This window comes from Hippopotamus amphibius, chromosome 3 (genome assembly GCF_030028045.1).
Source record: "Hippopotamus amphibius kiboko isolate mHipAmp2 chromosome 3, mHipAmp2.hap2, whole genome shotgun sequence".
Classification (NCBI taxonomy): Eukaryota; Metazoa; Chordata; class Mammalia; order Artiodactyla; family Hippopotamidae; genus Hippopotamus; species Hippopotamus amphibius.
Window position 1 is genome coordinate 176,151,419 of NC_080188.1, and position 16,003 is coordinate 176,167,421.

At 35.5% G+C, this 16,003-nt stretch overlaps 1 protein-coding gene across 1 annotated transcript in view; it reads left to right on the forward strand.

Moving 5' to 3' along the window:
• The window catches only part of SLC9C2 (solute carrier family 9 member C2 (putative)), a 79,472-nt gene that overhangs the window by 32,593 nt on the left and 30,876 nt on the right, over positions 1-16,003 (forward strand). Inside the window, exons 11-16 of the mRNA XM_057727238.1 lie at positions 558-724; positions 1,340-1,438; positions 7,220-7,317; positions 8,281-8,400; positions 13,670-13,868; positions 14,577-14,765. Of these exons, the coding sequence (XP_057583221.1) occupies positions 558-724; positions 1,340-1,438; positions 7,220-7,317; positions 8,281-8,400; positions 13,670-13,868; positions 14,577-14,765 (872 nt within the window). The remainder of the gene's footprint in view (positions 1-557; positions 725-1,339; positions 1,439-7,219; positions 7,318-8,280; positions 8,401-13,669; positions 13,869-14,576; positions 14,766-16,003) is intronic.

Here is a 16,003-nt window from a genome sequence, read left to right on the forward strand (position 1 = left end):
TGACACTTCAAGATGACACAAACTGCTACAAGTTTTGGGCATGCAGATTTGCTGGCCAGGAAACAGAGATGTTAAATCTGAGGGATCTCTATTGCAGTGGCCTTTAAACTTTATTATGTATAAAAATCAGTTGAAGAAGTTGTTAAAATGCAAATTCCCAGACCAATCTGATTCTCCAGACATGGGTAAAAGCCCAGGAATTTGCGTAATTTAATAAGCAGCCCCTCTACCTGTAGAAGACGCAAGTAGTTTTGCAGACTTCCAGAAATACTGATTGGATGGCTTTAAATAGTGAGTGATGTTTCTAGCTATAGGGAGCAAAAAGAAACTAAGAAAACAGTCTTTAGCACTTGAGTCAGGTAAAGTTGAGTCGTACAGCCAAAAAGAAATGGATAGTTGGGTAATTTTCTGGAAAATTTTGGACAAATAGTTGTCCTTGCTCTAAGCACTCTGGTTTGGCTATGCAGGTGATGCCAAGATTTCACTACATCATCCAACATTTCGCTTCCCTGTGTAATCTTCACTGTATTTTAGTAAGGCCCTTTTCTTTGTCACAGGTTTGTGTGCCATCACCCTTCCAAGACAAATGGCCATGCAAAATGCCATTAAGCACATCCAGGAGATAATACAGAACAGAATAACATTATTTAAAACAGAAAAAATTTTGACAAATGTTAATTGGACCTTAGTAGAAGAAAAAACAAAGATTGAATACATCATTCCTGTGAGTTGATACCTGGCAAAAAATAGTCCTTTCCCTTTCTGGTCTGCCTCTCTTTCTCTAGTTTATTATAAAAAACTTGATTCTGCTAGTTATATGTCCCGATACTGACGGGAGATACATTTACTAGCTTTGCTATACTGGTGAAAATACCTTGAATTCTGTCTCTAAAGAGAAAGTGTTGGTGATCTAGCCTTATTTGCCAAATACAGGAGAACTGGTATTTTTACAAACTGGCTGATTGAGTAACTACAAGTATGAATGGCCTCTGCCAGGGTGATGTTTCCAGCTGGTTGAGGAAGTGAAAGATCTCTCTGTGTATAAATACTATCAAAAGCAGAAAACACAGGCTGCTTCAGAGAGCAGTCAAGCACAGACTAACTTGGGGAAGAATTTGGCTTCTAAATCTCCCCAAATAAATAGTTACTTCACCACAATTGAAAGCAACACTTCTAATATGCAGAATGTTTTTCACTTATACACAGCCCTTCATTTTAGCGATTCTGATTTGAGTTATTGATATCTTTGTTGAGCGAAGTATTTGACAGCTTCTAATCATTTTTACTTATTTTTAACTTTATCTCTGTGTGTTTTTAAACTTAGTCTGATACTGTTCAGTTTCTTCATGTTTCACGTGATGAAAAAGCAAAGGAAGAGTCCCCAACAGATGAAGTGTTAATAGAAGGAGCCAGATTGCATGTAGCTATAATACAAATGGTTGGTATACTTCACATAATCTGCTTTTCATTTATTTTTTAATTCTCGCAATGCTTTAATTCTTACATATGGATTTCAGGTGACTAGAAAAATTTTTTTCACCTTTTGACTGGTTGTTAAAATTTATGTTGATATATGAAAGTTGAAAAATAGACATAAGAAATTTCTTAGGCTTTAAATTCAAGTCACAACTTTTATTATTGTATTTCTAAGTCTAGCAAATTTTAGCAGTTCCCTTTTGGGGATGATGTTTGGTTGCCATTTATATACTTAGTTAATTAAACAGCTTCAAATATTTGAAACTGCTTTTATAAATTTAACATATTTGAGTTCCTTTGTACAAAATTCTCTTATGTGTTTATTTAACTCATACAAATCTAATAAGTTAAAATAAATCTAGTGAATCAAAAATCTCTTAAAATATTTAAGATTTAATATTTAAATGTTATAAACATGGAAAGATTACTAGGTAAAATCAAGTTTAAATCAACTTATCAAATTGCATATTTAAAGTTGGGGTTTTATTCTAATAGTACAAATTTTATTCGGTGTTGCAAGTATATAAAATACTCATTATGCCCAGAATGCTTCTTTTTTACTTTCACTTTAGAACTCATTATTATGAATATCTAACACATACAAAAGTAGATCAAATAGTGTAATGAACCCCCATGTACCCATCACTCAACCTTAAAAACCATCCACAAATGCTCAACTCTGCCCCAACTGCACCTTCATGCACTCCCCATCTTCCATATTATTTTGAAACAAATCACAGGTATTATGTCATTTTCATCTGTAAATATTTCAGTATGTATCTCTAAATTTTAAAGTCTTTTTAAAAACATAGTAAAATACTAATATTGCACCTAAAAATTAATAATTCCTTAATAACATCAAATATTGTGTCAATGATCAAATTTCCAATTATCTTCATAAATGTGATCAATGCATATTTTCACAGTTTATATTTTTAAATTGCATTTCAATAAAATCACATATTGCAATTAATGAATATGTACTTTAAGTCTCTTTTAATCCATAAGTTCTTCCTTCTTTAATTTTTTTCTGTTGAAGAACATATTTATTTTTTATTTTTTTAAAGATTTATTATTTTTTTATTTATTATTTATTTATTTTTATTTTGGCTGCATTTGATCTTCGTTGCTTCGCATGGGCTTTCTCTAGTTGTGGCGAGCAGGGGCTACTCTTCATTGTGGTGCTTAGGTTTCTCATTGCAGTGGCTTCTCTTGTGGAGCATAGGCTCTAGGCATGCGGGCTTCAGTAGCTGCGGTGCATGGTGTCAGTAGTTGTGGCACACGGGCTTAGTCGCTCTGCAGCATGTGGGATCTTCCCGGCCCAGGGATTGAACTGGTGTCCATTGCATTGGCAGGTGGATTCTTAACCACTGCACCACCAGGAAAGCCCCCATATTTCTTCTTAATACAAAAATATTAACACTACATTATCATTTTAAAGACATTTCTATACTTAATTTAAAAGGTTCTCAGAATTTGAAAGGCTCTTACCCAGAGATGTAAAGTATGATCATGAAGTCTTTGTAGATGCTCCTATTAAGAGGTAGTGTCTATATCCCTCCCACCGTTGAATTTGGGCTGTTTTTATGACTTGTTTTGACCAATAAAATGTAGCAAAATGACGTGGATGGACCTAGAAAGTGTCATACAGAGTAAAGTAAGTCAGAAAGAGAACAAATATCATATATTAACGCATATATGTAGAATCTAAAAAAATGGTACAGGTGAACCGGTTTGCAAGGCAGAAATAGAGACACAGATGTAGAGAACAAACGTATGGACACCAAGTGGGGGAAGGGAGAGGGTGGAAATAATTGGGAGATTGGGATTGACATATATACACTAACATGTGTAAAATAGATAACTAATGAGAACCTGCTGTATAGACAGGGAACTCTACTTCACCTAGCTGTACAGTAGAAAATAACACAACACTGTAAAACAACTATACCCCAATTAAAAAAAAAATAAGAAAGCACATTAAAAAAAAAAAAGAGCAAAATGACTTTGGGAAAGTACTGGAGCCTAGGCCTTGAGGAGATTTGCAACTTCCCCCTTCTTCCACTTTGAATACCACCCTGAGATTTTCATGTGAGGATGCTGGCCTAGCCTCTGAAGAATGAGAGGCCGCACAGAAGTAACCTGAAGTATATAGCCGAGAGTCAGTACCCTACTACCAGACTTGGGAATGAAGCCACTTTAATTTGAGGCTTGGGACAGTAGGCTCAACCTCTCGATGGTAAGAGATGCAAAGAATTTGTGACCATTTTATACGTACCATATTCCTCTCACTGGCCACAAATATGTATACCCCTCCTACAAGCAAAACACACTCATCTTTCTCTAAGACACTGTGCCCCTAAACCCAGCAAAGCTGCATCCTTTTCTCAGATTAAAGTCCAGCAGTTTATGATGTGCAGTTAGTCTAGGTCTGCTGAGGCTCTTTGGTTGTATCTCCTTAAGTATGATTCCTTTTCATCCAGAGACCTGTGGACTAAAAAGAAAAGTTATCTGTCTTCCCCACCTCCACCCCCAGCATCTAGTGGTGATCAATAGACATCTCTGTTCAAGAAAGGGGAGAACTGGAAGCACTGATTAGTCACTGGTCCTTGGCAATTCTGAAATGCAGCTGGGCACATGCCCCAAGTCTCCCCATTCTCTACATTTTCATAGGAAATAACCCATGTTTGTGGCTGAGTGACCTTCTCAGACTGATTTCTGCCAGTATAAATGGAAATTCCTATTCATTTAAAACTGTTTCTTTTTTAGTCCAATCTGATACACTTTCCTTAAAAACTTGTGTGTTTTCAATGAGTCTGATTGTAGTCCAGTCTACTCCATAATTCCTTTTCATACAGGCCACGTGTCAAACAAAATGAGTCTGAGAAAGCCTTTAGTCTGCTTGAGAAGGTAGACTAAGTACCACCTTTAACGTTTCAGTGGTCTTATCCAAGGGTCTTGAGCCGCACCCTTGATTTGAACTTGAACCTGAGGCCATATTTTATTGGCAGAGCTCTAGATTTGATTTTTACTCCCAAATCTTTTGCTACCTGGAGAGACTGCAGGTGAGAAATAGGTTTAGTTTTCAACCTGGCAAGTCATGGCCTCTCTATATTTTCTGTAGTCTGTGCTTGCAGATTGAGCTGTTGTCCTTTGGTTTATCTCTCTCTCTTCCCATACCTTATCATATGCAGCTAAAAAAGTTGACACTGTGGGACTTCCCTGGGGTCCAGTGGTTAAGACTTCAACTTCCAATGCAGGGGGTGTGGGTTTGATCCGTGGTCGGGGAGCCAAGCTCCCACATGCCTCGTGGCCAAAAAAACAAAGCAAAACAGAAGCAATATTGTAACAGAGTCAATAAAGACTTTAAAAATGTTCCACCTCAAAAAAATCTGTTTTAAAAAAGTCAACACTTTAATATTTCTAGAATATTTGAAATCCAGAAATCCCCTTAGCCAGATTCATAAATTTATTAGGTATGTCCCCTGCCTTCCAAGCTGCTTTAGGTATTGCCAACTGTGCTGCCTCTTCATAGCACAGCTGCCTGCCTCCAGCCTTCTACATCGGTTTTCTCACTGCTCTTCCAGCTTCCACTAAGTCTCCTCATCGCCCTTCTAGCCTCTGCTCACCACCTAGTCCCAAAGCTAATGACACATGTTTTAGCGTTTTGTTATGGAGGCTCTCCACGATTGGTACTGATTTCTGTTTTGTTAGCCTTTGCTGTATTGCAGAACTTAGTGGCTGAAAACAAGAATGACTTGGTATTTCTCACAGTTCTGTAGGTTGGCAATCTGGATGACTTTGTTGTTGGTCTTGCCTGGGACCACTCATATGTCTGCCACCATCTTAGTTCAACTGGGGTTGAGGGTCCGTCATGTCGTCACTCACAGATTTGACAATTGACTCCAGTTGTCTTTCAGGGTACTTTGGTTCTCCTCCACATGACCTCCTATCTTCCAGTAGAGTGAACTTCACAACATGGTGGTCTCTGGGTTCCAACAGGGTGAGAGGAACAGCTGCAAGCCTTCTATATCTCCTGGGCTCTGGAATTTGAATAGCATTACTTTCACCCACATTCTGTTAGTTAAAGTAAATCACAAAGCTAGCCCAGATTCGATGAGTGCAGAAGACCCCACCTTTGAAGGGAGGAGCAGCAGTGTCAGTTACAAAGAGGCATGGACACAGGCATGTTACATTGGGACCGTTATAATGACCTACCACATTTACTTTTTAAAGCGACAATCCCATGCAGTGACCCACTCCATGTTATCTTTTTCTAAAAAATTTGAAATATATTTGATTTATAATATTGTGTTAGTTTCAGGCATACAGCATAGTGATTCAGTTTTTTTTCAGATTGTATTCCATTATAGGTTATTACAAGATGTTGAATATAATTCCCTTTGCTATTATAAATAATCCTTGTTACTTATCTATTTTATGTATATTAGCTTGTATTTGTTAACCCCATACTCCTAATTTATCCTCCCTTCCTTTCCTTTTGGGTAACCATAAACTTGTTTTCTATGTCTGTGAGTCTATTTCCATTTTGTCTATAGATTCATTTGTATTATTTTTTAGATTCCACATATAAATGATATAATATTTGTCTTTCTCTGTTTGACTTCCTTCACTTAGTATGATAATCTCTAGGTCCATCTATGTTGTTGCAAATGGCATATTTCATTCTTTTTTATGACTGAGTAATATTCCATTATATATTCTTAAGCCAGTTGTCTGTTGATGGTCACTTGGGTTGTTTCCATGTCTTAGCTATTGTAAATAGTGATGCTATGAACACTGGGGTGCTTGTATCTTTTTGAATTAGAGTATTGTGGGTTTTTTTTTTTTTTTTGGATATATACCCAGAAGCAGGATTGCTAGATCATATGGTAGCTCTATTTTTAGTTTTCTTTTTTAATTTTTTAAATTATTTATTTATTTATTGGCTGTGTTGGGTCTTTGTTGCTGTATGCGGGCTTTCTCTAGTTGCGAAGAGCAGGGGCTACTCTTCGTTGCGGTGCACAGGCTTCTCAGTGCAGTGGCTTCTCTTGTTGTGGAGCATGGGCTCTAGGCACGCAGGCTTCAGTAGTTGTGGCATGTGGGCTCTAGAGCGCAGGCTCAGTAGCTGTGGTGCATGGGCTTAGTTGCTCCATGGGCATGTGGGATCTTTCCTGGAGCAGGGCTCGAACCTGTGTCCCCTGCATTGGCAGGTGGATTCTTAACCACTGCTCCACCAGGGAAGCCCCTATTTTCAGTTTTTTAAGGAACCTCCATACTGTTCTCCGTAGTGGATGCACCGATTTACATTTCATACTAACAGTATACAAGAGTTCCGTTTTCTCTACACTCTCTCCAGCATTTATTATTTGTAGCCTTTTTGATGATAGCCATTCTGACCAGTATGAGGGGATACCTCATTGTGGTTTGGATTTGCATTTCTTTAATAATTAGTGATGTTGAACATATGAAGTAAACTCTTTGAGTTGTATACATTTTGAGTTTCCTGAAGCCAGAAATCTTTGTATCTTTTGTAATATCCAAGAGAGTACTTTGCAAAAATTAAATATTCTGTGAATATTAAAATTGAATGAAATTTATTTCTTGCTATAGAAGTTTTTGAAAAGTATGTTTTCATATATTGAGTTCAATAATAATAGTGAGGGCTATGTAGAGGTCAAGCAAAGTACATTACGTTAATGTTTTGGCCCTTTGTAATTTTTATTTAACATTATATGTTTAGAGTAGCTTTGAAAAACAGTGTAATGATGGAGTCATCAGTGTAGAGGCAGCCCGGACATTAATTGGTGCAACCAAAAGCTATTGCCACATCCAAGGAAAGTAAGTATAATACTTCTTCAATTGATATTTCCAAAATTGAATGGGTATGTGATAGAGAATGAACAAACTGAGAGTTGAGTGTCCAGATTGATCAATCTTTTTATTTTATCTAGCTATCTATGTATCCATCTATCCACCTACTTCCTTTTTTTACTTGTTTATACTTTTCTCCCCGAAGATTCGTAACTTTGATGACATTAGGAGTTCCTGGAGGAAGATTTGACTACAGGGCAATTATATGAGAGACAAGGGGAGCCATGAAAAAGAACCCATATAGTTTTAATTATGATTATAATTATTTTGTCTTTATATCATATTCACTAAATTACTGCATAGGGGAGATAAGGAGGCCTGGAGGCTGCCATTAAACTGCTCCCTGGGGTGGAGCAGGATCTGGAGAATTGATCCCACCTATGGAACTGATAGATGCAATTAAATATGATGGGAAAAGCTCAGTATGTTAGAGATATATTGATATCTGATCAGAGTCCTGAAACACTAGATAATGGATGGTCTAAGACAAAGCTCTGGGGCAACAGTGACAGGAGATTCTGTCTGGGTGATAGTTAACATTTCAGCAGCCTGGTAATATGTCTGGGAGATGTAGCATCAATTCCTAAATAAAGTTTGGGAAGGATAGGGATTTCAGGGCCTTGGAGAATCTTGGGCTAGGCAAGGCATGACAAAAGGAAGCTTGATTCTGAACCCCAAAGAATTGGACTGGAGAAGTTTTAATTATATTCTACCTCAGGTCAGAGAGAGTTCCAGTAACATGGACAGCAGGAGTCTCATGCTATAAATATTTCTGTTCCATGACCATGGGTGGGTAGGTGGATGGATACAGAGGCATATTTAATAAACCCATATTACATTTATAGTTAGTATAACTTTCTGCTTTATATTACCCAAAAGGTATAGCACTTGCTTTTCATTATAACATGTATGTATATTTTTCTCTATTAGATTCATGAGTATTCACGATGTTTCAAATTACATAAGAGCTAGAAGTTGGCTTATGAAGTTTAAAAATATATTAACTTTCTTGGAATATCATAAAGATAAGGCACCTCTTTTTCTATATGGGTAAGTATTATGAAGATTTAATAGAAATGTTCTTGAAAATATGACCTTTTATACATTGTCAGAATAGATTACCTTGATTTTCCCTAAAAAACAAACAAACAAACAAACAAACAACCCAGCTAATATTACAGTCAGCTCTTATTGATTGAGTGGGGAAGGAGCAGAATGCTTGGCTTCTCTTTCTCCATTCTGTTTTAGCAGTTTCATTGCACCTCTATTAGAAAGTGGGTAGAAAAAACAAGAAAAGGGCCTTCCTAGGTGGTGCAGTGGTTAAGAATCTGCCTGCCAATGCAGGGGACACAGGTTCAATCCCTGCTCCAGGAAGATCCCACATGCCGCGGAGCAACTAAGCCTGTGTGCCACAACAGTTGAGCCTGTGCTTTAGAGCCCATGAGCCACACCTATTGAGCCCATGTGCTGCAACTACTGAAGCCCATGCGCCTAGAGCCTGTGCTCCACAACAAGAGAAGACACGGCAATAAGGAGCCCACGCACCACAACGAAGAGTAGCCCCTGCTCACCGCAACAAAAGAAAGCCTGCACACAGCAAAAAAGACCCAACACAGCCAATAAAGTAAATTAATTTAAAAAAATTTAAAAAAAAAAGAAAAAAGAAGAAAAGGATGGTCATATTTGGATTCTTCACCTTTTAATTACCATGTCTTTGGGTCACATTACATGTTGGACTTCTTTCATATTCTTCTGGTATTCTTCTGGTGAGCAGGGGTAAGAGAGCAAACTCAAAGACTATATCTAGCTCTCAACTTAATTTCATCTGTGCCGTGGGATGGTTCTGTTGATATCTGTAATTAGGAAAAACACAGGATGACTTTAATAATGCCTATAACCAACATCCAAAGTATCACAAGATACAGATTTTACTTAACTTGTGTAGACTCTTTGCTTTGTTATATAAGTCATGAACTTATATACTTTTTAGATGTCAAATGAGAAGATACTTGGACCATTAATGCAAATAAATTTTAAGTGGGTGTTAACATACTTTTTATAACAAATTATAATAATTTTTTACTTTATTCCATTTGTTAAGTTTACAGAAAAATATGAAAAATTAAAACCATAGGATCTTGACATATATCAAGGTAACCTCTTTTTGTTAGCTTCTACTTTAGATGAATAGAAAAAATTTTAAAAATATGTCAGTAATTATTGAATAGAATATTTCATCCTGTTTCTATTTTTAAGCAGTGCTGATATTTTCCTCTAAATTTGTTTCTTGCCTTTGATGTATGAATCTTTGCATTGTTCCTATGTGCTGTTAGCTTTGATTTTAAAAAATTCTCTCCAGACAGTTCTCAAGCAAACCATCCAACCTTACACCTAAAGGAGCTAGAAAAAGAAGAACAAAAAAAACCCAAGGTTAATATAAAGGAAGAAATCATAAATATCAGAGCAGAAATAAGTGAAATAGAGACTAAAAAACAATAGAAAAGATAAATGAAACTAAGAGCTTGTACTTTGAAAAGATAAATAAAATTGATAAACCTTCAGCCCAACTCACCAAGAAAAAGAGAGGGCCCAAATCAATAAAATCAGAATTGAAAAAGAAGTTACAACTGAAATCCCAGAAATACAAGGATCATAAGAGATTACTACAAACAGTTATATGCCAATAAAATGGACAACCTAGAAGAAATGGACAAATTCTTAGAAAGGTACAATCTCCCAAGACTGAAGCAGGAAGAAGTAGAAAATATGAACAGAGTAATTACCAGTATTGGAATTGAATCAGTAATTTAAAAACTCCCAACAAACAAAATTCCAGGGCCAGATGGTCTCACAGATGAATTCTACCAAACATTTAGAGAAGAGTTAATGCATATCCTTATCAAACTATTCCAAAAAATTGCAGAGGAAGGAATGCTTATGAAATCATTTCTATAAGGCCAGCATTACCCTGATACCAAAACCAGACAAAGATATCACAGAAAAGGAAATTACAGGCCAATATTACTGATGAACACATGAATAGATGCAAAAATCCTCAAAAAAAATATTAGCAAACCAAATTCAACAATACGTTAAAAGGATCATACACCATGGTCATGTGGGATTTATCTCCAGGATGCAAGGATGGTTCAATATCTGCAAATCAATCAGTGTGATACACCACATTAACAAGCTGGAGAATAAAAATCATATGATCATCTCAATAGATGCAGAAAAAGCTTTTGACAAAATTCAGCATCCATTTATGATAAAAACTCTCAACAAAGTGGGTATAAAGGGAACATAACTCTACATCATAAAGGCCATATATGACAATCCCACAGCTAACATCATACTCAACAATAAAAAGTGGAAAACATTTCCTTTAAGATCAGGAACAAGACAAGATGTCCGCTCTTGCTACTTTTATTCAACATGGTATTGGAAGTCCTAGCCACAGAAATCAGACAAGAAAAGAAATAAAAAGAATCTAAATTGGAAAGGAAGAAGTAAAGTTGTCACTGTTTGCAGATGATATGATACTACACATAGAAACTCCTAAAGATGCCACCAAAAAACTACTAGAACTCATCACTGAATTTGGTTAAGTTGCAGGATACAAAACTAATATACAGAAATCTGTTTCATTTCTATATACTAACAATGAACTATCAGAAAGAGAAATTAAGAAAACAACCCCATTTACAATTGCATCAAAAAGAATAAAATACCTAGGAATAAATCTAACTAAGGAGGTAAAAGACCTGTCCTTGAAAACTGTAAGACACTGAGGAAAGAAATTGAAGACAATACAAACAGATGGAAAAATACACTGTGCTCATGGATTGGAAGGATTAGTGTTGTTAAAATGACCATACTACTCAAAGCATTTTACAGATTCAGTGCAATCCCTATAAAATACCAATGGCATTTTTCACAGAACTAGAACAAATAATGCCAAAATTTGTATGGAAACACAAAAGACCCTGAATAGCCAAAACAATCTTGAGAAAGAATAAAGCTGGAGGTATCATTCGGCCTGATTTCAAACTATACTACAATGCTACAGTAATCAAAACAGTATGGTACTGGCATAAAAACAGACAAATAGATCAACAGAATAGAATAGAGAGCCTGGAAATGAAGAGAGCCCATACTTATATGGGCAATTAATCAATGACAAAGAAGACAAGAATATGCAATGGGGAAAGACAATTTCTTCAATAAATGGTGTTGGGAAAACTGTACAGCTACAATGAAAAAAAATCAATCTGGACTACTCTCTCACACTGTGCACAAAAATAAATTCAAAATGGATTAAAGACTTAAATGCAAGACCTGAAACCATAAAACTTCTAGAAGAAAACATAGGCAGTAAGCTCTTTGACATTGGTCTCCGTAATGTTTTTTGGTATATGTCTCCTCGGGCAAGAAAAACAAAAGCAAAAATAAACAAATGGGACAGCGTCAAACTAAAAAGCTTCTGCATGGTGAAAGAAACTATCAACTAAATAAAAAGGCCACCTACTGCATGGGAGAAGATATTTGCAAACAATATATTTGATAAGGGGATAATATCCAAATTATACAAAGAGCTCAAACAATTCAACATTAAAAAACAAATAACCCGATTTAAAAAAGGGCAGGGGATTTGAATAGACATTTTTCCAAAGAAGAAATACAGATGGCCTACAGGCACATGAAAAGATGCTCAACATCACTAATCACAAATAAAAACCATAATGAGATATCATCTCACACCTGTCATAATGGCTATTATCAAAAAGAAAACAAATAACAATAGTTGGTGAGGATGTGGTGAAAAGGGAAACCTCTCACTGTTTATTGGAATGTAAATTGGTACAGCAAGACAGTATGGAGATTTTTCAAAAAGTTAGAAATAGAACTACCATATGATCCAACATTTCCACTCCTGAGTATCTATCTGAAGAGAACAAAAACACTAATTAGAAAAGATATATACACCCCTATGTTCATTGCAACAGTATTTATAATAGCCAAGATATGGAAGCAACCTAAATGCCCATTGATAGGAATGGATAAAGAAGATGAATGGATATATACATACATATGTGTATATAAAATGGAATATTAGCCCTAAAAAAGAATGAAATCTTGCCATTTACCATGTGGTTGGATCTCTAGAGGGTATTATGCTAAGTGAAGTAAGTCAGACAAAGAAAGTCAAATACTGTATGATTTCACTTACATGTGGATTCTAAAAAACAAAACAAATGAATAAACTTAACAAAAAGAAACAGAATCATAGATACAGAGAAAAAACAGGTGGTGTCCAGAGAGGGGTGGGTTGGGGGAAGAAAGAAGTAGTGAGGGAAATTAAAAGGTACAAACTTTCAGCTGCAAAATAAATGAGTAATGGGTATGAAATGCACAGTGTGGGGAATATAGTCAATAACTATGTAATATCTTTGTATGGTGACATATAACTAGACTTAATGTGGTTACCATTTTGAAATGTCTAGAAATACTGAGTCAGTGTGTTGTGTAACAGGACCTAACATAGTGTTGTAGGTCAATTATACTTCAAAAACAAACAAACAAACAAACATAGAAAAAAAGATCAGATTTGTGGTTACCAGAGGTGGGGGTAGGGGAGGTGGAATTGGATGTAAACGGTCAAAAGGTACAATTTCCAGTTATGAGATAAATAAGTGCTAGGAATGTAATGTATTACAACATGATAAATATAATTAACACTTCTGTATGTTATATATGAAAGTGTTAAGGGAGTAAATCTAAGAGTTCTCATCACAAGGAAAAATTTTTGTTTCTTTAATTTTGTATCTATATGAGATGATGGATGTTCACTAAACTTGTGATAATCATTTCATGATGTGTGTAAGTCAAATCATTATGCCGTGCACCTTAAACTTATACAGTTGCTGTATGTCAGTTACATCTTAAGAAAGCTGGAAGAATCGCCTCCCCCTCCTCCAAAAAAAAGCCACCCACCCAAGTGAATGTGTATTTACAGTACCTAATGTTTTGGCAAAGGTTAATGAAAATGTTTCTTCTAACTGGGTGAATAATAAGACATTAACTTAAACAAAAAGCTCCCCAGCCCTGATATAGATTACCAAGAGCCATATTTTTATCTTTTTCCATTATGATTTTTATGTATAGAAAGTATGTTTTAGATTTTTGCTTATCTATTGTTTTATATTATTTATATCTTTCTTCAAATTAATGTTAATATTTCTTTAAACAAATGGACTTTAGATTTTAATTGTTATACTTTTAAAGTGATCTGATATTTTATTTGATCTCTTTTTTTCAGGAATAATAAATTTCTGAGTTTTATATTTCACATTGTGATTTCAGAAGAATTTGAATATGCAGGACATATTATAGGATTAATGTACATTTATCCTATGATAGTACATCTGTGGCCAATGGCAAGAGAATTAAATGTGTCAGCACTGATGTTAGTAAACTACTATTTTGTATTTTTGTATCTCTTAGAAGCAGCATTGAAGGTAAAAATGTATCCTATAAAAAGAAAAATTTAGATAATTTGAGTCTATTTTTGTCATTTTATTGAAGTAATTGATACTAGAAGCCTTTTGCTGTAATACCTGATAGGATCCTGGAATTTTAGTAATCATTTTGAATTTTCTGAGTTTAATAATGAAATCAGTATATTAGTCACAGTCATGGATGTCAGATAAGAGAAGTATCATAAAAGTGGAGAGACTCTCAAAGATCAGGTAAAAGAATTGAAAATCTAGACATTTGATGTTTTCCTCAAATACTCCCTGAAATGATGCAAAGAAAAAATAAGTGAATAAAACCAAAATGGTTTGCTAGTTTCTTGTCATAATATAAGATGAGAACTACTTTTTAGGATAGATGCTTTACAGATGATTTGTCAGCATTACTGTTTTCATACTTTAATTATAATTAATAGTATTGCAGTGAATCTGTTTATTATTTTTCATTGCTTTTCTTTGGCATTCCAGCTTCGTAATAGATTATATATATTTTGAAACAAATTATAATTTTTGATGTCAGATATTTTAAAAGGATTTTTTTTTTTTGAATTTCAAATGAATGACTTAAAATCCAACTTTTGGAATATAACCTATTTGTAGTTGAAGATATAACTGTTAATTTTTAAGAATTCCCTCCCCATGTCATTGTATAGTGCTATGAAATAATGTACATTCTATGTGTTTTCTAAACAGATAATAATTTTGAAAAGGAAATATTTTCATCAACATTGGAATACTTTGGAATTTTTTATTGTGCTTATTGGAATCGTGGATATATTTTGTATATACTTTGTCAGATTGAGACCAGAAAACTTGGTTCTTATTCAGTTTGCAGTAATAATAGGTTATTTCAGAATAATTAGGTTTATTCCTCTTATCAAGGTAAAACTTCACATTTTTTTGAAAATTAATTAGTTTATTTACTGGCTGTGTTAGGTCTTTGTTGCAGCATGCAGACTTTCTCTAGTTGTGGAGAGTGGGGGCTACTCTTTGTTGTGGTGCATAGGCTTCTCATTGTGGTAACTTCTCTTGCTGTGGAGCACGGGCTCTAGGCTTGCGGGTTTCAGTAGTTGTAGCACATGGGCTCAATAGTTGTAGTGTATGGGCTCAATAGTTGTGGCTTGCGGGCTCTAGATGGCAGGCTCTATAGTTGTGGCACATGGGCTTAGTAGCTTCTCGGCATGTGGGATCTTCCCGGACCAGGGCTCGAACCTGCATTGGCAGGTGGATTCTTAACCACTGCTCCAGCAGGGAAGCCCAAAACTTCACATTTTAAAATATTGTTTTTTTTCTATACTATCTGTCAAATGAACTAAGAAACCTCATTGTTTTGAAAGAAATGAGGAAGGGAGCTGTCTTTTCTCCTGGGCATCTCTTTCTACAGGGATCTCCTTGGTTCACTCTTACTCCCTTCAAGTCATTGCTCAAATCTCACCTTCTTGTGGAGAAGGCCTTCTCTGACCGTGCTATGTAGAATGGCAACCTGCCCTCCATACTCCCAGCTTTCCACCCCTTCTCCCTGATCCCCATCCACTTGCTTAAATTTTAATTTTTCTGCCTAGCACTTATCACCTTTTTACTGTATGTTGTATGAGCTTCCCATGAGGTAGGGATCTTTGTTTTGGTCACTGATGTAACCTATGGCTCTAGAATGGTACCTAGTATATAGTAAGTACTTAATAAATTATGTATGGAATGAATAAATGAAAATGATGGTGCCACTTGAAGCAGGATAACCCAGAAACAAGTTCTCCAAGTTTTAGTAAAATTTGCTCATAAAGCCCTAACTGTGCAGAAGCGTAAAAATATTTACTCTGGAGCCGACACTACTTACACAGCCTACTACCTATGAAGTTCAGTTTTACGGTGGCCTTCACTCTCCTTAACAATGACCATTTCTTCTTTTCATGGCTCTGGTTTTGATTCTGAAGGTAGATTTTCAGATTTTCAGTCTAAGTTCTTAAGCTTCCTTTCTCTTTTTCCAATGGTGTTGCATTATATAAGCTTTTAACTTGGGAGCTCTAGATGATTTTACTTGCCACTTCATATTTTTGAGTTGCTAAATTCTTATTACATCAAATAAGTCTATTATTATGTATTGAAGTTATAGAGGCTTAACA